The sequence below is a fragment of the Pipistrellus hanaki genome (genome assembly GCF_964339955.1).
Source record: "Pipistrellus hanaki genome assembly, chromosome: 5".
In the NCBI taxonomy this organism is placed as follows: Eukaryota; Metazoa; Chordata; class Mammalia; order Chiroptera; family Vespertilionidae; genus Pipistrellus; species Pipistrellus hanaki.
Window position 1 is genome coordinate 1,997,101 of NC_140507.1, and position 20,724 is coordinate 2,017,824.

A 20,724-nucleotide genomic window follows, 5' to 3' on the forward strand; every position below is an offset into this window, starting at 1 on the left:
ATCAATAAAAATATATATTAAAACACACACACACACAGAACACAACACAACACAACAAAACAAAACAAAACACCAGATGCCAAATAATTACAAACTAGAAAAGGGCTATAAAGCAAGTTTGTGTCTAGCTTAAAACTTCACACCAGGAGCCCAGATTTATCCGTCTACATAGAATATGGAAAGACCCCTGGGATCATCTGGTCCTCTGCTCCCATTTTGTAATGTCCTTCATTCTTTCAATAAACATCGAACATTTCTGCCAAGTAAAGGGATTCAAAGTGGAATAAAGTATCGTACAATCTAGTGCTTACCCTCAGAAAGCACACAACCTAGTGGGCCAATTGAAAGAAACCTAGTGAAGCAGGGTTAGGAGAGAGTCCAAAGGCAATGGGCAGCAGGATCAGGACATAAACCCTGTACTGTTTATTTTTCTGAGAGAGAAACATTAATTTGTTATCTACTTATTTATGCTTTCATTGGCTGACTGGGATTGAGCCCACAGCCTTGGTGTATTGGATGACGCTCTAATCAACTGAACTATTTGGCCAGGGCTCTGCACTACTTTTTATTTTTATTTTAAAATATATTGTCATTGATTTCAGAAAAGGGAGAGAGATATAGAAACATCAATGATGAAAGAGTTGATCGGCCGCCTCCTGCACGCCCCAAATGGGGGCTCAGCCAGGAATGTGTCCTGACCAGGAATCTACCTGTTACTTTCTAGTTCACAGGTCAACACTCACTCACTGAGCCGCGCTAGCCAGGAAAAGAGTGAAATGTTCTACCCTGTGCTTTCCAATATAGCAGCTGTTCGTCCCCATGTGACCACCGAACACTAACATGTGATGAGTGGCAATGAAAACAAAACTTTAAATCTTATAGACATTTAAACTTAGCCAGCTGCATGAGGCCACCACATTGGACAGTGCGGCTCTAGGTAATCTGGTAAACCTGCTTTATGGTTTGACTCTGGAGTTAACTCAAAGTCTTTTTTAAAACGGGGGGGATTGGTTTTATGACAGCACCAAGTTATCCTTAATCTACAGCTAGAATCCCAAAGGGCTTGCTGGGAATTTAAAAATAGATTAAGAAATTCTGATTTAATTTTCATGTTTCTCTTCTATTCCATAAATGTACCCTCCTTAGGAAAGTGAAGTCCACACTCACAATGTTTTTCCAATAAAAGGAAACAGTATAGTTAGTGTCTACACTTACTTACTTAATGAAATCCAACTTACTGTTTCTTTCACTAGCAGTGCAACGACTTCTTGGTCGACCTCATTAGCTTCTTGTCCCCAAAGGTGTTCCAAATTGGGCTCCTGAAAGGCTGGGCCTGGCCCCTCGTCATCGTCATCCTCCTCTTCCTCCTCCTCGTCTATTGCTAGCTGCTGGTCTTCCAGCTCTCCCAGAGGGTGGGCAGGCCGAGGAGAGGAGGGGCCGGGAATGCCGTCGTAAGGGGGCTCTGGTCTCGGAAAAGCCGGCCTCGGGAAAGCCAGCCCACGGGGGCCGTGCTGATAGAACAAGGGGCCCAGCTCTGCTTCAGGCTGCCGCTCCCGAGGAACAGCTGGGTTTGCTCTCTCCCGGGGCTGTGGGTTTAGAGACGGGAAAAAAGGAGGGTTTTCTAACCAAAAGTCGTCTTCGTTGGTCTGATCATCTAGATTATCAGCTGAGTCTCCAAGGTTTGATAAAAGGTCTGTCTCTGAGTCTTCAGATGACTGGTTCTGAGTGTCCAAAGGATCATTATCTGGAATAAGAAGGTCACTCTTTCTCCAGATGAAGATTTTTGGCTCCGATCCCGGGCTGCCAATATCATTTGTTGCTTGGTTATGACTTGGTCCAGGCTTGGGTTCTCTTTCTGTTTGGCCACTTGGATTAATTAATTCAGAAACTCCAGGAGGCCCTTGATCCAGAAATTCATCGTAGTCATCCTCAGAATCATCCTGTGTCCCAGAATCAAACAATGTGCTGTTATTCACTGCAAAATAGTTGTTCTTATTTGATTCAAAGGCTGCTCTAGACTTTTTAGGCCTTTCTTCTCCCCAGCTTTTGAGATCTTGCCAATGGGCAGCTGGTTTGATGAGATTAGGTCGGGATGTTTGAGGTTTACTTGTCTAAGAAAAAATGAAATTTTAATAACAATAATTCCATTTCTTTCCTATGTCTATGACCTCTTTATGTACTTATATGCAGCTTCTGAGATAGGACAGGAAAGAGACAAAAACATCTCAACCACAAAACTTATTCTTCATGCTTGTGGTAACACTAAAATCTGATCATACTATATTCACTATAAGAATAAAAGCAGTCAAAACCGGTTTGGCTCAGTGGATACAGCGTGGGCCTGCGGACTGAAGGGTTCCGGGTTCGATTCCGGTCAAGGCATGTACCTTGGTTGTGGGCACATCCCCAGTGGGGTGTGTGCAAGAGGCAGCTGATCGATGATTCTCTCTCATCGATGTTTCTAACTCTCTGTCCCTCTTTCTTCCTCTCTGTAATAAATCAATAAAAAACATATTTAAAAAAATGTAACCCTGCTCAGTGTGGCTCAATTGATCGAGTGTCGTCCTATGCAACAAATGATCACTGATTTAAGTCCCTGTCAGGGCATATGCTCAAGTTGTGGGTTCAATCTCTGGTTGGGTTAAGCAAGGGAGGCAACCAAGCAATGTATCTCTCTTTTCGATGTTTCTCTTGCTCTCTCTCTTTAAAAAATAAATACAATTAAAAATAAATAATGTATATCCTTATGCTCATCATAAGTTAAGTTTAAGAAAACTCACTTCTGTCAGGATGACATCATCATCCAGGTCCTCTTCATCATGTCGCTGAGAAGCTGGGGTGACCGTCATTGGAACTCCTTCTTCATCAGAGTCATCAGATATGGTGATGGGTCCATCTCTGAGATGGATCCAGTCTAAAAACAGGCAGAAAATACTGTTACCAGCAGGTGGGCACAATCACATTTCGTTCTTTAGATTTCAGTTTTGGGATGCAAAAGGTCAAGTCTGAAGCCAAGTTTGTGGCTGGTGGTATCTCCTCAAGTGACACAAATACCTAAGTATTAAGAGCCATGTTTCAAAAAAATAGCCGTTTCCATGCTAATCTTTGGCAATAATACATTTTGGGAACCACTTGAGAAAATCTGACAATTCCTTATGCTCAAGATCATCAACTTTTTCTTATACTAGGCTGGAAAAATCTTTGATGAATGTCAATTTCTTAAAATTGAAGTCTCGACAGCACCTCATCAGGCACCACAGCCGTTCCCCTCCCTAGACGCTCCACAAGGAAGAAGGGACATAAAAGTGGCTGCAGGTGGCTCCCGACAACCAGCGTGAATATCAGTGGGACGGATGTGAATCCCAGGCTGGTAAGGGCATCCTATCGCCTGACCGGAGAGCCAATCACGTCCCCCAACCCCAACCCCCAGGACCCCACCTGTGCACAAATTTGTGCACTGGGACTCTAGTTTAACCTATATTATTATTATTTTTTAATATATATTTTATTGATTTTGTACAGAGAGGAAGGGAGAGAGATAGTCAGAAACATCGACGAGAGTCATCGACCAGCTGCCTCCTGCACACCCCCTACTGGGGATATGCCCGCAACCAAGGTACGTGCCCTTAACTGGAATCGAATCTGGGACCCTTCAGTCCCCAAGCCGACGCTCTATCCATTGAGCCAAACCGGTTTCGGCTAACCTATATTATTTCAATCCTCTGAAACTTGAAATTTGTTTTGTGGCTCAAAATATGGTCAATTTTGGTAAACACACTGGGTCTATTTCATACATGTCTATTGTGTCAAGTTTGTTTATCATGTTTTTTCCAATATTCTATATTCATATAATTTTTGTGTGTGCTGGGCTCTCTCCCAGTTATTTAAAGAAACATGTTAAAATCTCCCATTATGAGTGTGGATTAGTTCATTTCTTCATTTCTTCTAGTTTTGTCAGTTTCTGCTTTGTATATTTTGACACCATGTTACTAAGTGTGTAGGGATTAGAATTGTTTTATCTTCCGAGTGCACTGACTTTATCATTATGCAATCTTATTAATACTCCTGGCTGCAATGTCTATTTTACTTGATAATATACAGACATACCAGTTCTTCTTTATTTTTTTAAGCTACTATCTGCATAATGTATCTTTCATTCCTGTAGTTTTAAACTCTGTTTTATCTTCACATTAAACCTATTTTCAATAGATTTAGAATTCTAGGTGAATATTATTCACCAATTAAAAAGGATTGAATTACTTACACATGTAACACATGGATAAAATTCATCTCAAAATAAATTGTTGGGCAGAATAACTCAAGCACAAAAAGTACATGCCACTTTTCTCAAACTCCAACTTCTTAAGATCCAAGGACTATATGCTCACAATTCTTTTTTTTTTTTAATTGAGTTTTTACAGAGAGAAAGAGAGAGGGATAGAAAGCTAGAAACATTGATGAAAGAGAATCATCGATCAGCTACCTCTTGCACACCCCCTACTGGGGATGTGCCCGCAACCAAGGTACATGGCCTTGACCGGAATCGAACCTGGGACCTTTCAGTCCACAGGCCGATGCTCTATCCACTGAGCCAAACCGGTTTCAGCCGCAATTCTTTTTAGACTGTGAATTCATAGCTTATCAATCTACTTTTGATGTAAGCTTCTTAAACTTCAGTCATGCCATTAGGTATCACCATCTGACACAAAATTCTAGTTTGATACATCCATTTACACCTGATGTTCTGAGACCTAAAAATGAGACATCTCTGGATTCTGCATGGTGCAAAACAGGTTCATTTTAAAGAAGATATAACTGTAGTACTAAGGGGGAAATGATGAAAAGGAGAAAGTGAGAACCAACACTTACCTTGTCCCTGGTGGCAGTGAAAGCTGTTCAAGTGAATTACCTCTTCATTATTATTTCCCTCTGCCATTTTCAAATGTGGACATACACATTGGCTTGCTAGTATCTAAACATGGTTACTATCTATTCCAAAGGGACTGAAAAAGATGAAAAAAAGAACATTAAGAATGAGGGAAGTATCAAAACTCTTCCCAGGTATCTGGTGAACACACCACAAAAAACAACAACCAACAAACCCTAAATGAATACGTGACTAAAAAGCTAATAAAAGAGAAAATAATCCTATATAATAATAGGCTAACATGCAACTTGGACCAAATGGCAGAACGACCAGTTGCTATGACGCACACTGACCACAAGGAGGCAGACCCTCAATGCAGGAGCTGCCCCCTGGTGGTCAGTGTGAAACAGGGCTCACTGCTTGCGAGTGCAATGGAGAAGGCAGGAGCCTCTCCTGCCTCAGCAGCAGCTCGCTCCCCATGGGGAGCAGACCTAAGCCAGCAGTCTCCTGGACTGTGAGAGGGCACAGGCTGGGCTGAGGTACTAGAAACGTTGATGAGAGAGAAACATCGACCAGCTGCCTCTTGCACACCCCCTACCGGGGATGTGCCCGCAACCAATGTACATGCCCTTGACCGGAATCGAACCTGGGACCTTTCAGTCCGTAGACCAACGCTCTACCACTGAGCCAAACCGGTTTCGGCAAAACCTATATTATTAATGTAACTCTAATAAATCCAATTTATAAACAACAAACAAAACACACGCACAGATCCGGACAACAGAATGCAGTTACCAGTTGGGAAGGGAGCTAGAGGGAGGATAAGGAGGGTAAAGGGGGTCAAATATATGGTGACAAAAGACTAGACCTTAGGGGGTGAGCACACAATGGAGTACACAGATGCTGTTTATAAAGTTGAACACCTGAAACTTATATAATAGTATTAATCAATTTTACCCAAATAGATTTAATAAAAATTAAAAGTATAATAAAAATACATTTTCTTCTCATTCTTCTACTTGTGTTACTTCTCCATTTTTCCTTCCAATGCACATTCCTAGAGTTTTGTAGTGTTCCTGCTTTCCATAATAATCTCCATAAATATGCCTGTCACTGCTGTAGACACTGATTTGGGGGTAATAAAAGATATTTCAAATGTATTGAATCAATCTCTGAACATTCCAGGGAAAGTTGGGCAAAGGAGAGTCAAGTACAGGCTGGGAGAAGCTCACATGCTCATCATACCAGCCCCACACAATGCCTCCTCCTAACATATTTTTCAAGTGTCTATAAATGAATTTTGCTCTTCATTCAAATCCTAGCTTCTTAACCAGTATTTGGATATCCATTCTTTCTCAGCCTGTACTAACATTTAATCATTATTAAATCAACACAACAAAAAGTTAATAATAGCCGGGACCGGTTTGGCTCAGTGGACAGAGCGTCGGCCTGCAGACTGAAGAGTCCCGGGTTCGATTCCGTTCAAGGGCATCTATCTTGGTTGTGGGCACATCCCCAATAGGGGGTGTGCAAGAGGCAGCTGATCGATGATTCTCTCTCATGGATGTTTCTCTCTATCCCTCTCTCTTCCTCTCTGCGAAAAATCAATAAAATATATATTTTTTTAAAGTTAATAATGGCTATTTCTAAGTAATAATTTTAAGGTAGTTTATTTTTTGCTTCCTTATATTTTGATTTTTTTACACTAAATTGGTTATTATTTACAATAACATTTAAAATTAAAATATGGTAAAAGAATTCATTCAAACAAATATTTATTGTGGGCCTGCCACATGATGTAAATAATGTGTTGCACATCATGGTGAACAAATATCAAAAAATACAACATGGATCCTGCCTCAAAGAACTTGAGAATCTTTTCAATGAGAAAATCGTAACCTATCCCATATAATAAAAACCCAGCGACTGAACAGTAGGACAACCGGTTGACCAGTGGCTATGACACACACTGACCACCATGGGCAGATGCTCAACACAGGAGCTGCCCCCTGGTGGTCAGTGTGCTCCCACAATGGGAGGGCTGCTCCGCTGACCAGGATGAGCGGCTGCACCCGCAGTGGACCGATCCCCGCAGGCCACACTCCCCACCAGTACATGAAGCCCGGGCACTGGGCCTCTAAAATGCGTATAACTAGCTACACTAAAAAGTACAAAGCCATTAGTGAAATAAAAAGACTATTGCAATTGGGAAGGGCAGGCAGTCAGAAATGCTTAGCGGAGATAGCAGCATTAAGCTAACTTGGACGTTGTGCCAGCTCCAGGCTTAGCCTGTAGAGGACGCAGCAGCTTCATCTTGGGCTCTTGGAGCCCAGAGTCACCTGTGGGAAGCCCTGCCACGACACGGAGAGAGAAAGCCCAGGGAACCCAGTCTTCCCCAGCCGCTGACGAGGCGAGGGAGTGAAGAAGCCATTTGGGAGGGGGTCCTCCAGCCCCAGCCACCTCGTTCAACAGCAAGTGGAGGAGAAAAAAGCATGGCCCAGGTGAGCACTCCCAATCTCCGACTCAGAAACTGTCAACAAATCGTTGTATTGAGTCACTAAGTTTGGGGGTGGTTTGCTAGGCGTCAATAACTAACTAAAGCTCAAATTTTAGTATCTAAGCAATGGAAAGCAATGGAGAGTTGTGCTTTAAGAAAATCAACTTAGCCCTAAGCGGTTTGGTTCAGTGGACAGAACATCAGCCTGCAGACTGAAGGGTCCCAGGTTCGATTCCGGTCAAGGGCATGTACCTTGGCTGCGGGCACATCCCCAGTGGGGGGTGTGCACGAGGCAGCTGATCAATGATTCTCTCTCATCAATGTTTCTAACTCTCTACCCCTCTCTCTTCCTCTCTGTAAAAAATCAATAAAATATATTTTTTTTTAAAAAAGAAAGAATAAGGCAGGTGATGAATTCAGAATAAGAAAATTCAATGCATGGTATTTTTAACACACAGACAAAAATGAAAGATCTAAGGTAAAATACTATCTATAATTACATATATAATTATGCAAACAATTAGTATCGAGTTTAAGCAGAGTTTTAAAAAGCCCTAAAAATCCTATAATCAGTATCTTTCTACAATAGAAGTTTTAATAAAAAAAATTAAATTAAAAATCTTCATTGAGGAGGAGAAACCAAGATGGCGGCATAGATAAATACCTAAACTGCTGTCTCACACAATTTCAAAACTACAACTAAAAGACAAAACGGACATCATCCAGAACCACAGGAAGGCTGCTTGAGTGGAAATTCTACAACTAGAAGAAAAGAGAAAAGCACACTGAGATTCAGAGGAGCTGCGGAAAGCAGAGGTAGGGAGGCACTCTTGCGGAGAGGGCTGGCTTTCTCAATTGGGAGGGAGACAAAAGCTCCCAACTACTCTGAACTCCAGTTTTGGACGAGACTCCGGGGACCCACTCACACGGGAGAAATTGGACTGTCTGGCATCGGGTGAAACTCGAGGGCGGCTTTCCCTCAGAGGTGCTTGCAACAATTACCATGGGATCCAGGGACCTCTTAGGACAAGGCTGATGGGAAGCCATTGCTGTTTGCTGGGCCCTGAGACTCCGCCCCATCCAAGCTGAATGCAGAGGCTTTTGCATACGAATGCCCTGGTCCTTTGAATTCTAAACTTACCTAACAAACTGCAGTTGAGTCAGTGAGACCAAGAACATCCAAAAGAAGGCCCAAGGCCCCACAGCAGCTTGCACTGCTTCACAGCTGGGCCTCATCTGGCCCCCTCCAAAACCCAAACAAAGAAGAAGAATCTGTAGATCTCTCTGTAGCTCCTGCTGGGTGGCCTCAGGCAGAGGCTATATTAGCACCTCCTTGGAGATCCAAGAGCCAGTGTACCCAGGGGTCAGCGTGGGACCATCCAGATTACAACTCCTCAGATCCATACGGGACACACTCAGGGGGCAGAGTCAGTGAGCACCAAAGTCCCACTGAAGCAAGTCTTATCTCATAAGGGTGTCTCAGCATGGAAGATCTCCCATCATAGACACAGCTGAACCTCACAGCTAATTGGCCTGGAAATCAATTCCTCCCAGCGATACCAACAACTGTTATCAAGGCTTAACTACAAGACTGTGCACACAGCCCACACAGAGGTGCACCAAGAGTGTCCACCTCAGAGTTCTCGCGAGATCGCCGCCGAAAGTGGGTGGCAGCCGAGACGCAGTGGCTTTCCTCACTGGAAGGCGAGCGGTCGGCGGAGCTGCTGCAGCCGTTTGCTTCTCTATCCCAAGGCAGCCCTCACCCCACCGGGCCTTGCCAACCCCAGCCCGCTCTCTCGGCCTGCCTGCCTGCTCCGCCGCGCGGCCCAGCCTGCGGAGCACTCCGAATGTCCAGCCGCTCCCTCCCTCCGCGCTGCAGTGAGGCCCCGCCCTGAGGCCCTGTACATGATGCCCAATACGGCCATGAAGAAAAAGGTGCTGTTGATGGGGAAGAGCGGGTAGGGGAAGACCAGCATGAGGTCGATCATCTCTGCGAATTACATCGTTCGCGACACCCGGCGCCTGGGTGCCACCATCGATGTGGAGCACTCCCACGTCCGATTCCTGGGCAGCCTGGTGCTGAACCTGTGGGACTGCGGCGGCCAGGACACCTTCATGGAGAATTACTTCACCAGCCAGCGGGACAACATCTTCCGCAACGTCGAGGTGCTCACCTACGTGTTTGATGTGGAGAGCCGCGAGCTGGAAAAGGACATGCATTACTACCAGTCGTGCCTGGAGGCCATCCTCCAGAACTCTCCGGACGCCAAAATCTTCTGCCTGGTGCACAAGATGGATCTGGTGCAGGAGGACCAGCGTGACCTGATTTTTAAAGAGCCAGAGGAAGACCTGAGGCGTCTGTCCCGCCCGCTGGAATGCGCTTGTTTTCGAACATCCATCTGGGATGAAACGCTCTACAAGGCCTGGTCCAGTATTGTCTACCAGCTGATCCCCAATGTCCAGCAGCTGGAGATGAACCTAAGGAATTTTGCCCAGATCATCGAGGCCGATGAAGTTCTGCTGTTCGAGAGAGCCACGTTCCTGGTCATCTCCCACTACCAGTGCAAGGAGCAGCGTGACGTGCACCGGTTCAAGAAGATCAGCAACATCATCAAGCAGTTCAAGCTGAGCTGCGGTATGGAAGTTAGAAATTCCAACTTCGCTGCTTTCATCAACATCTTCACGTCAAACACGTACGTGATGGCGGTGATGTCGGATCCGTCGATCCCGTCCGCAGCTACTCTGATCAACATTCGCAACGCCAGGAAACACTTTGAGAAGCTGGAGAGAGTGATGGTCCCAAGCACAGCCTCCTTATGCGTTGAGTGTTGCCAAATGCCCATTCTGAAAATGCTGAATTGCCTTCCCTCTCTCCCCCGCCCCTCCCGCATCCTTTCAGTATTCATAATGTGGTGTGCTTAAAGGTGGGCTTTGAATTGTGTGCTGCTTACTACTTCCATCTCTTCCCTACTCCCCATGCTTTAAAAAAAAAAAAAAAAAAAAAAAAGTGTCCACCTCAGATAACTGGGTAGGCTGAGCCACTGGGCCTGCCCCTCCCAGTCCAGGAGCTCTCAGGGTGGGAGGTGACCTGGTGATCAGAGGAAGGGACACCCCATCACACCTCTGCTGCTGCCAGTGCCGGCAGCACAAGCCTTAGCCGGCCCTGGTTATCTGCACCGTGGGTGGCCCTGGGTGGCTAGACCCGATAGGACACCTAGCACACAAAGCCACTGTATCAACTCAGGGAAGCAGCCAAAATGCAGAGACAAACAAAAGGTCAGAAATGGAGGAAAGCAAATGACTGGATATAGAGTTCAAAACCTATATAAGATTTTTCAAGAATTTCCTAGAAAAGGCCAATAAAAGAAATGAGACCTGTGAGGATATGAAAAGAGATCAACTAGAAATAAAGAATACATTGTCTGAAATAAAAAATATTATACAGATTCCTAAAAACAGAATGGAAGATCACAAGAATCAAGCCAAAGATTTGAAATACAACAAAGCAAAAAACACCCAACCAGAAAAGCAAAAAGAAATAAGAATCCAAAACTATGAAGATAGTGTAAGGAGCCTCTGGAACAACTTCAGGTGTACCAACATCTGAATTATGGGGGTGCCAGAAGAGAGTGCAAGATACTGAAAACCTATTTGAAGAAATAATGACAGAAAACTTCCCCCACCTGGTGAAAGAAACAGACTTACAAGTTCAGGAAGTGCACAGAACCCCAAACCAAAGTAATCCAAAGAAGACCACACCAAAACACATCATTATTAAAATGCCAAGAGCAAAAGACAAAGAGAGAATATTAAAAGCAGCAAGAGAAAAAACAGTTACAGCAAGGGAGTGCCCATAGGACTGTCAGCTTTCTCAAAAGAAACTATGCAGGCCAGACGGGAGTGGCAAGAAATATTCAAAGTGATGAATAGCAAGAACCTACAACCGAGATTACTCTACCCCCAGCAAAGCTATCATTCAGAATTGAAGCTCTGATAAAGAGCTTCACGGATAAGGAAAAGCTCAAGTTCATCACCGGCAAACCAGTATTATACGAATGCTGAACGGTACTCTTTAAGAAGAGGAAGAAGAAAAAGGTAAGATAAAAATTATGAACAATAAATATATATCAACAAGTGAATCTAAAAATTAAGTGAATAAAAAATCTGATACCATGTTTTTGTCACTATTTTACTCTGGTGTTTTACTTTTTGGTTGTATCAAACTTGTGTATTAAATATAATCATATGCTGTTTAAAAAAAAAGTCTGATGAACAGAATAAACTGGTGAATATAATAGAATCAGGGGTGTGGGCGGTGCGGGAAGGAACTGGACAAAAATCGTACACCTATGGATGAAGACAGTGGGGGGGGAGGGTAAGGGCAGAGGGTGGGGTAGGAACCAGATGGAGGGGAGCTATGAGGAAGGGGGGAGGAACAATTGTAATAATCTGAACAATTAAGATTTATTTTAAAAATATCTTCAATGGGTAGCCTAGACATATAACATTAAAATTGCCCTTAAAATTTTTTTTGACGAGACCAGTTTGGCTCAGTGGATAGAGCATCAGCCTGCAGACTGAAAGGTCCCAGGTTCGATTCTGGTCAAGGGCATGTACCTTGGTTGCGGGCACATCCCCATGGGGGGGGTGCAGGAGGTAGCTGGTGGATGTTTCTCTTTCATCTCTGTTTCTAGCTCTCTCTCCCTTCCTCTCTGTAAAAAAATCAATAAAATATATTTTAAAAAATAAAATTTCCCCTTAACTGTCAACTGAATATTGGTTCAGAAACTAAAATAGTTAAGTAAGCACTTTTTAATCTACAAAGGGTAAAAAAAACACAATGTTTTCAATGACCTTTTTATAATTGAATCCTCGATACCCAGTCTTTTTTCCCCTGCCTACAGATTCTACCCGTGCATGTTTTACTATAGCACTGAGAGTTTGTTTTGAAACCACAAAACTCGTCACAGTAGAATCAAAATCCTCGCCAAGGCCTGCAAAATGCTGCCTCCTGACACCTGCTGACACTGCCAGCCTCACTCTTCTCCCCACTCACCGGCCCGCGGGGAGAGTGGCTGCCATGCTCCTCCTTCACTTTCACCTTTTCTCTGGCTGGATCACTCTTCACTGCTTCTTGTTGATCAGATGAACTCCCTCATCCTTCACTTCTTCATCTTAAATGTCACTTCCTCAGAGAAAAGCTTTCCTCACTATCCCCAGTATCCACAAACACGTCTCACTCCTTCAAAGGACTTGGCTCACTAATAATCTACAATTATTTAGGAAGCTGTGTTTAATATCCACTTCCTCTGCTAAAACAAGTTCTAAGAAGTGGGACCTTACATCTTATTTGTTCCCGTAGTCCCAGGATATAGGACCCTGACAGACACAAATTAAATACTCCATAAGAGCCTTTGAATAAATATTCACCGGTATAGCAGGATAATTAGGAGCATGAACTCTGGAATTAAACTGAGTTCAAATTCTAGTCAGACACTTGTAAGCTTTGTGATTAGGTAAGTTGTTTTTCAGCACCTTCATTTTCTTTCTTTTAAAAATAAGAATAACAAAACCCACATCATTGAGGAGTAAGATTTACTATATGGAAACTACTTCGAACAGTATCTGGCACATAGCTTCATGGTTTGTCCTATTAGGACTAGCAAGGAGGATAAGGTAACATGGTTAGGGCCCTAGGCAGTTTGGCTCAGTTGATAAGAGTGTCAGCCAGTGGACCAAAGGGTCATACCAAGATTGCAGGCTCGTCCCTGGCCTGGGCCCCAATTGGCTACATTCAGGAGGAAACCAATCACTGTGTTACTCTCACGTTGGTATTTCTCTTTCCCTCTGTAAAAAAATCAATGGGAAAAACATTCTCCAGTGGGGATTAACAACGCAGAAACATGGTTAGGGCCTGGCTGCTGTGGCTCAGTGGTTGAGTGTCGATCCATGAGCCAGAAGGCCAGGGTTCCCTTCCGGTCAGGCACAAGACGGGAATTCGGGATCCATCCTGGGGCAGGGTGCACAGGAGGCAGCCGATCAATGATTCTCTCTCTCTCTCCATCTCCCTTTCTCTCTGAAATCAATAAAAGTATATTTAAAAAAAATAACATGGTTAGGTGTGAAATTACTTACGACGTCTCTGAAATCTTAACAGAATATAGTAAGCACTATACAATAGCAGCCATCGGCCTGATGGTGTGGCTGGGTTGGTTGGAGCTTGTGACATACACCAACGGGTTTGTTTCCATCAGGGCACATTTTAGGCTACGGGTTTGATCCTGGGTCTGGCAAGAACCGGTGCCAACCAATCCATGTTCCTCTTTCACATAGATGTTTCTCCCTGTCTCCCCTCCTTTTTCTCCATATTAATGAACATATCCTCCGGTGAGGATTAAGGGGAAAAAATGAGCTGCTCTGGACGGTGTGGCTCAGTTGGGGGGTTGCCAGTTCAATTCCCTGTCAGGACACAGGCCCGCTTCGGGCTGGATCCCTGGTGCAGGCGGCAGCCTATCGGTGTTTCTCTCACACACATCTCTCTCTCCCTCAAAATCAATAAAAATGTTTGTGGGTTTTGGGGTTTTTTTTAGATATATATATTTTATTGATTTTGTACTTAGAGGAAGGGAGACAGAGAGTTAGAAACATCGATGAGAGAGTCATCAATCAGCTGCCTCTTGCACACCCCCTACTGGGGATGTGCCCGCAACCAAGGTACATGCCCTTGACCAGAATCGAACCCGGGACCCTTCAGTCCGCAGGCCGACGCTCTATCCACTGAGCCAAACCGGTTTCGGCTTTGGGTTTTTGTGTGTGTTTTTTTAACAGCGGCTATCAGCAAACACAGATGCTCTCACATATCCTACTTCATAAACTTTCATTCTCCCCGACTCACACCAACTTCCTTTACCCGATTTCTCCATCGGGCTGAAGCCTCCGTGTAGGTTTTACAGGCGGGGCCCGGTCCGGCCTGGCTCTCCAGCGCTTCCCTCTCCCCCAGCGCTTCCCTCTCCCCCAGCACTGCCCACTCCCAGCCCTCCCCGAGGGCACGGCCATCTCTGCACGGATCACAGCACAAACAGGGCGAGGCCGGCCCGGCGGGTGCTCCGCGGACAGGGTGCTCCAGGCGGAGGCTGGCCCGCCCTCCCCGCCGGCCCCGCGCCTGGACCGGGCCGGGCCCCCCGGCCCCGCGGCCCCGGAAGCCCGGCGGCCCCGCAGGCGCTCGGCGCGGCGGACACGAGGCTGAAGGGGCCGAAGTTGGGCGCCGCGTTGCCCCGGACGGCGGCCACGGCCGGCGGGCGCCCCGCTCCGGCCCCGCGCCCCGCGCTGCAGGCGCGTCCGTTGGGGGCGCCCCTCGGCGGCGGGCGCCGGGGTCCCCTCGCGGCTGCCGGGGGACACATCCTCCAGCGCGGGGTGCGCGGCGGGGCCCCCGAAGCTCCCTCACGGGCCTCGCCCCCGCCCCCGGCCGCGCTCGGCTCCACGGACGCCGCCCCCCGCGAGGTCGCCCAGGAAGTCGGACTTTCGGCGCCTTCGCCCTCCGCCGCAGGCCGACGGGCCGCCGCCGAACTTCCCGAAGTGACGGCGGGGCCCCGGCCGCGTGCGCCTTTGTGGCTCCCGCCTCACGGCCGCCCCGGGCCCGGCCCCCGCCGCCCCGCGCGGCCCGGCCCCGTCGACCCCGCGCCGGGGAGGCGCCGCGCGGACACGCACTCGCCCAGGAGCCCGCGCAGGAGCCGCGCCCGCGGCCGCCACTCACCCGCCACTCCGCTCCCCGGGCCCGCGAGGCGGCTGGAAGCCCCGTCGCCGGCGCCCCGTCACCGAAGCCGCAGCCGGCAGCTCCGTCGCGGCCGCCGAGGCACCGCCGCGCTCCTTCCGGCCCCGCCGCGGCGTCAGCGCGCGCCTGCGCACAGCGCCCCCTCCCGACGCCGACAGGAAGAACCATAGAGGCCGGGCGGGGCGGGGCGAGGGGCTGGGGAGGGACCATAGAGAGGCCGCCCGCCCGCCGCTCCGCCCGCTCTCCGCCCACCGAGCCTCGACTCCCCCTCGAGGCGGGAGGACGGAACGAACCGAGACTCCCCCAACCCCGGGAGTGTTGCTGGCGCCCTGGGGTTGGAAAGGGCGGAGGCAGGTGGCCCTGGAAGTCTTCCTGCTGCGCACCTATGTCCACCTGCCGCCTTTGCAGCACATTCATTCATTCATTCACACGTGTCATTCATTCATTCCGCACGTGTCAGTCATTCATTCCACGCGGAGGGCTCCCTGTGCGCCAGGCACTGTGCCAGGCACTGGGGAGACAAAGGTATCCATGGAGGTGCCTGTTCTAATGAAGCTTATGTTTTAGCGGGCGCGTCTGTAACTAACTTGTGAATCAACTTGTGAGCTAACTAATATATTGGCCCAGACAAGAAGTGTTCAGGAAAAACAAAAAGTGCAGAAAGGGATGGAGAGTGATGGGGATAACAGGGTGGTCAGGGAAAGTGTCTTCTGGGGTAGGGGGGTGGGGGGCATTGAGCAGAAAACTGAAAGAAGTTAGGGGTGAGCCAAGGTGACCTCCGGAGGGAAGACACCTCAAGCAGACGGCATAGAAAAGGCAGAGGCTCCAGAAGGGGAACGCGCCTGGTGGCTGAGGACACAGCAAGGCTGCAGCGCAGGGAGAGACACGTGGTGACAAGGCATGGGCTTGGCGAGGTGGCAGGGGCCCAAACCATGGATTTCATTCTAAGTGGGACGGAAGCTACTAGAGAATTGGGAGCAGGGGCATGGCTATTCTGCTTACATTTTGCAAAGATCACTCTGGTGACTCAGCAGTGTTTCCCAAAGTGTGGTGCGCTTACCCCTAGGGGTACAGAAGAGTTTGGTGGGGATATGCACTGCACCATGCTTAGCTGCGCCTAATTCTACGTTCTCATGAGTACGAGGGGTATTCAGCATTATGAAAATTATAGAAGGGGTACACATATGTCAGAAGTTTGGGAAACACTGGTTTAGAGAACAGACGATGAAGAGGTCAAGTCAGAAGTGGGGAAGCCACTTAGGAATGGATGGCAGGAGTCTATTAGGAAGTGAGGGTGATTCGGACTAGTATGGTCAGGGAGGAGGCGGTGAGAGAAAACCAGATTAGGATATTGTTTAAAGGTCGAACAGAGAGCTTCCCACATGGACTGGATGCGGGTGAGGAAGGAAGGAGTCAAGGATAGCCACAAATTTTTTGGCTTGTGCAAGAGGATAAATGGTGGTTCCGTTCACGAAATATGGGGGGAAATGAAGAGGAAGAGGTTTGGGTCAGAGGGGGGAGAAGTGAACACATTTCGGACATATCCAATCGCCGGCAAACCAACAGTTGGGATTTCAATAGGCGATTGCAGTCGTGTGTCACTGAAACGGGGTATCGTCTGAGAAATGCCTCTTTAGGCAATTATTGTGCCAACATCACAGAGTACACTGGCACACCTGGATGGCACAGCCCACTTCACGTTAGGCTGGGTGGTATAGCGCCTACTGCTCCTACACTACAAGCCTATACAGCATGCTCCGTACTGAAGGCTGTAGGCAATTATACCACAACTAGTGGCCCAGTGCACGAAATTTGTGCACATTAAAAGGGGATTAGTTGTCAAAACCGGTTTGGCTCAGTGGATAGAAAGTCAGCCTGCGACTGAAAGGTCCCAGGTTCGATTTTGGTCAAGGGCATATACATTGGTTGGGGGCACATCCCCAGTAGGGGGCGTGCAGGAGGCAGCTGGTGGATGTTTCTCTCTCATCGATGTTTCTAGCTTTCTATACCTCACCCTTCCTCTCTGTAAAAAATCAAAAAAATACATTAAAAAAATAAAAATGAATAAATAAAAGGGGATTAATTAGAGGAAATAATTTAATATTGCTATTTGCCCTTTCTCTATAATGGAAGTGTGAGAGATGAAAGAAAATTACTAAAATGTATAGGAAAACCTCCCTCCTGTCAGAGTCTGGGGCTCACACAGGACCCAGAGTCCCTGCTGATTCTCATTGAGGCTCCATATAGGAACTTGGCCGCCGCTGTGGGTGCAGCCATCTTTGTAACGGAGTGATGGTCAATTAGCATACTCCCTCTTTATCAGCTAGGATGGCAAGTGTTTATCTACCTGAACGTAGAAAAGCTACAGTAAAAACGCGGTGGAAAAGGTTTTAAAAGGCTCACCTGTGCAGGGCACTGCTGATCCTGCTCCATCGTGTCAGGAGGCCACAGAAGAGCCCGCCCGCCCTCTCACTGAGCCACGAAGCAGCAGAGCTTTTTCCATGTTGGGAGCCAGCAAAGTTGAGACTAGCAACTCAGTCTTAAAGAAATAGAATTAAGTTCCTTCTAGCAGAAGTTATGCGGTGCCCTGAGGGCTTGGCCAGAAGATAAGATTGACCTGGGGCTTAGCATCTCCTGTCTTCCTGCCTCTTCCCCTTCCCGACCCTCCCCCCTAGATAGCCCAGCCTTGGAAGGTTGCACCTTGGAATGTTAACATCTTTGCAACTTCCCCGTCCTGATCCTCCCCCATGGACACTGCCAGGGACCCCTCTGCAGGGGCGGCCCTGCCCCCCTTTGTCTCTGCTGTATAAATACAGCCATTTCAGAGAATAAAATCGGAGCTTGATCAGAACCTTGTCTTGCCTCCATTCTTTCGCGTTCCTTGTTTGTTCATTCTCTTAGATGGCTCCTGCGTGCCCCCGTTGTTGCCCCGTGGGCGGGACATTTCCAAAGGTCAGATATTTGAGCAGTTTTATCACAATATTTCCCTAATCCGTGTACTACCCATTAGTAATATTTTTCTTTAGAGTAATTCTTTTTTTTAAATGTATTTATTTAAATATAAAAAGGTCGACCTTTTTCAGAGAGGAAGGGAGAGGGATAGAGAGTTAGAAATATGGGTCAGCTGCCTCCTGCACACCTCCTACTGGGGATGTGCCCGCAACCAAGGTACATGCCCTTGACCAGAATCGAACCTGGGACCCTTCAGTCCGCAGGCCGATGCTCTATCCTCTGAGCCAAACTGGTTTCTAAAAGTGCTCTTTTTCTAATGGAGGTTGACTCCTCTGCCCTCCCCTCTGGTTTCCGTCTCCTCTCTTTTCTACAGGGTCCCTCTTGCATCACTGACCCTCTGTCTCTCCTAAATATTGAAAATGTACCACTCAGCCGAAACCGGTTTGGCTCAGTGGTGGAGCATCGGTCTGCGGACTGAAAGGTCCCAGGTTCGATTCTGGTCAAGGGCATATACATTGGTTGGGGGCACAACCCCGGTAGGGGGTGTGCAAGAGGCAGCTGGTTGATGTTTCTCTCTCATCGACGTTTCTAGCTCTCTATCCCTCTCCCTTCCTCTCTGTAAAAAAATCAATAAAATATATTTAAAAAAAAAATGTCCCACTCAGTTAGGTCCTTCCCTCAGCATATTCATACCTGGAACTATTTCCCTTCTTTACACACACACACACACACACACACACGCACACGCACCCTTCAGTTCTGGATCCCACTCTAGCTCTTGTTCCAAATGCCACCCTCCCTTTGCCATACATCTTCACAAAAACATAACCCTCCTCATTGCTCTCACTTCCCAACCTCCATTAGCTTCTCCGCCCCAGAGACCTCGGCGGCCCTCACAAACCTGGCGCCTCTTACCCGGGGCGGGCGGCTGGCCAGCGGGGAGTTGGCTCAGGGCAAAGGCAGGGGTCGGCTGACGAGATGTCAGCTGGCCAGTGGGGTGTCGGCTCAGCTGGAGCCCCCATGCGGTTCCTCTCCACTCCATGCTCAGTGAGGTCGCACTGGGAGCTTGGAGCAGGCCTTGGGGGGAGCATCTGCACCATAGAAATCAGCAAATGCAGCACCCCAGCTCTCCGCCCCAGAGGGCCCACAGCCGAACGTCTGCCAGCACACCGTGACACCAAGCGGCCTCCGTCACCAGGTGATGCTTTACCGCCAGCCCTTCCTCTGGTCTCCGGATTACCTTCCCGCCTTGCACCTTGCTGATATCTGATCTGTTTTCCTGCTCTGGGTGAATTCCTCCATGTTGGCTTCGGGTAAGGATTGCTCTAACCCTTTTACTTGTTGGTTTATGTTTTTGTTAATCCTCGCCTGAGCAGCCCTTCGGTGCAAGGCCAGCTCTCTCTCCTGGTCACGGCAGCCAGGCAAGGGGATTCCCACCGCCCCACAGCCTTCTATCGCTATTGCTGGTCAAGCAGGACTTCTGCGACCGAGATCATTAAAAACGGTCTCCGGCCGAAACCGGTTTGGCTCAGTGGTCTGCGGACTGAAGGGTCCCAGGTTCAATTCTGGTTGGGGGCGTGTGCATTGGTTGCGGGCACATCCCCGGTAGGGGGTGTGCAGGAGGCAGCTGGTCCATGTTTCTCTCTCATTGACGTTTCTGGCTCTCTGTCTCTCTCCCTTCCTCTCTGTAAAAAATCAATAAAATATATATATTTTTAAAAATGGTCTCCAGTCCTGGATTTGAAATTCAAGAATTAGGGGTGTGTGAACGGCTGCCACTCGGTCAAATTACAATCGCCTTTGGTGATGTGCATACAGGGAATGTGTGATTGGTGAGACGTTGAGGTATGAGGCTATATGTGGACTAAAATTAAATATGATCTGCTTCACTGTTGCAACTTGTTTATGGCAATGATTTGCTGAACACATTTTCAAATACTTCTGCAGCTCTACGTTTATTTGCGTTTAGTTTTACCTGTTTCGGTTGACAGTGGAGAACTAAGTCTCTCAACATAAACATTTATTAAAAGCCAGAGGTCCGGTGCATGAAACGCGTGCACGGGTAGGGTCCCCAGGCCTGGCCGGCCATCAGGGCTCCTCTGGCCTTTCAGGGCCTTCTGGCTGCCGGCAGGGCCTTCCTTCATCCTGCACCGCCCCCTGGTGGTCAGCACACGTCATAGCGGGCGAGCGAACTCCCTGACTCTGGGTTTAACTCCGGAGGGGACACTTTACATATCAACCTAGTGTACATATAGATTATCAGGGTTTATAATGTCGCTTGTAAGATGAAAATCCAGGGACCATTTTCACAGAAAACCGTGTATTGGAACTAGTGAGCTTTGAAATTGTGACTTAAAGCACCAACGCGTCTTACTCTCCCCAATAACGCCGTGGACGGGCCGGGCTCCTGGGCGGCTCTGCTCCTCACGCCGTCACCTGGGACTGCGTCTTCCCAGCCGCGGGGCTAAGTGCTCACGGGCGGCGCTGGCTGATGGCTCAGCTGCAGCAGAGGACCAGAGCCGTGGCTCTTCTCCCCACGGCCCTCCAGGTGGGCTGTGATTCTTTAAAAATATAAAGAAAAAAGAAGCTGCATTCCCTAGGGAGCAGCCCAGGAGCAAACATTCTGAGAGAGAATTC

General features: G+C 47.8%; 1 protein-coding gene and 1 pseudogene across 3 annotated transcripts in view; one reads left to right on the forward strand and one right to left on the reverse strand.

Moving 5' to 3' along the window:
- Positions 1 to 15,278, reverse strand: part of RNF216 (ring finger protein 216) — a 92,307-nt gene extending 77,029 nt beyond the window's left edge. The window contains exons 1-4 of one of the 2 annotated variants that reach the window (XM_084886154.1): positions 15,118 to 15,278; positions 4,870 to 5,003; positions 2,781 to 2,914; positions 1,239 to 1,940 (exon numbers count right to left, since the gene is read on the reverse strand). In XM_084886154.1, coding sequence (XP_084742280.1) covers positions 1,239 to 1,940; positions 2,781 to 2,914; positions 4,870 to 4,936 — 903 coding nt within the window. In that variant the 5' untranslated portion in view covers positions 4,937 to 5,003; positions 15,118 to 15,278. Of the gene's footprint in view, positions 1 to 1,238; positions 2,112 to 2,780; positions 2,915 to 4,869; positions 5,004 to 15,117 lie in introns of both variants that reach the window. The other variant, XM_084886153.1, reaches the window with a different exon arrangement.
- Positions 9,273 to 10,365, forward strand: LOC311622299 (ras-related GTP-binding protein A-like; annotated as a pseudogene). Its single transcript has one exon. The product of its transcript is annotated as a ras-related GTP-binding protein A-like (transcript).
- Positions 15,279 to 20,724: the final 5,446 nt, after the last annotated feature.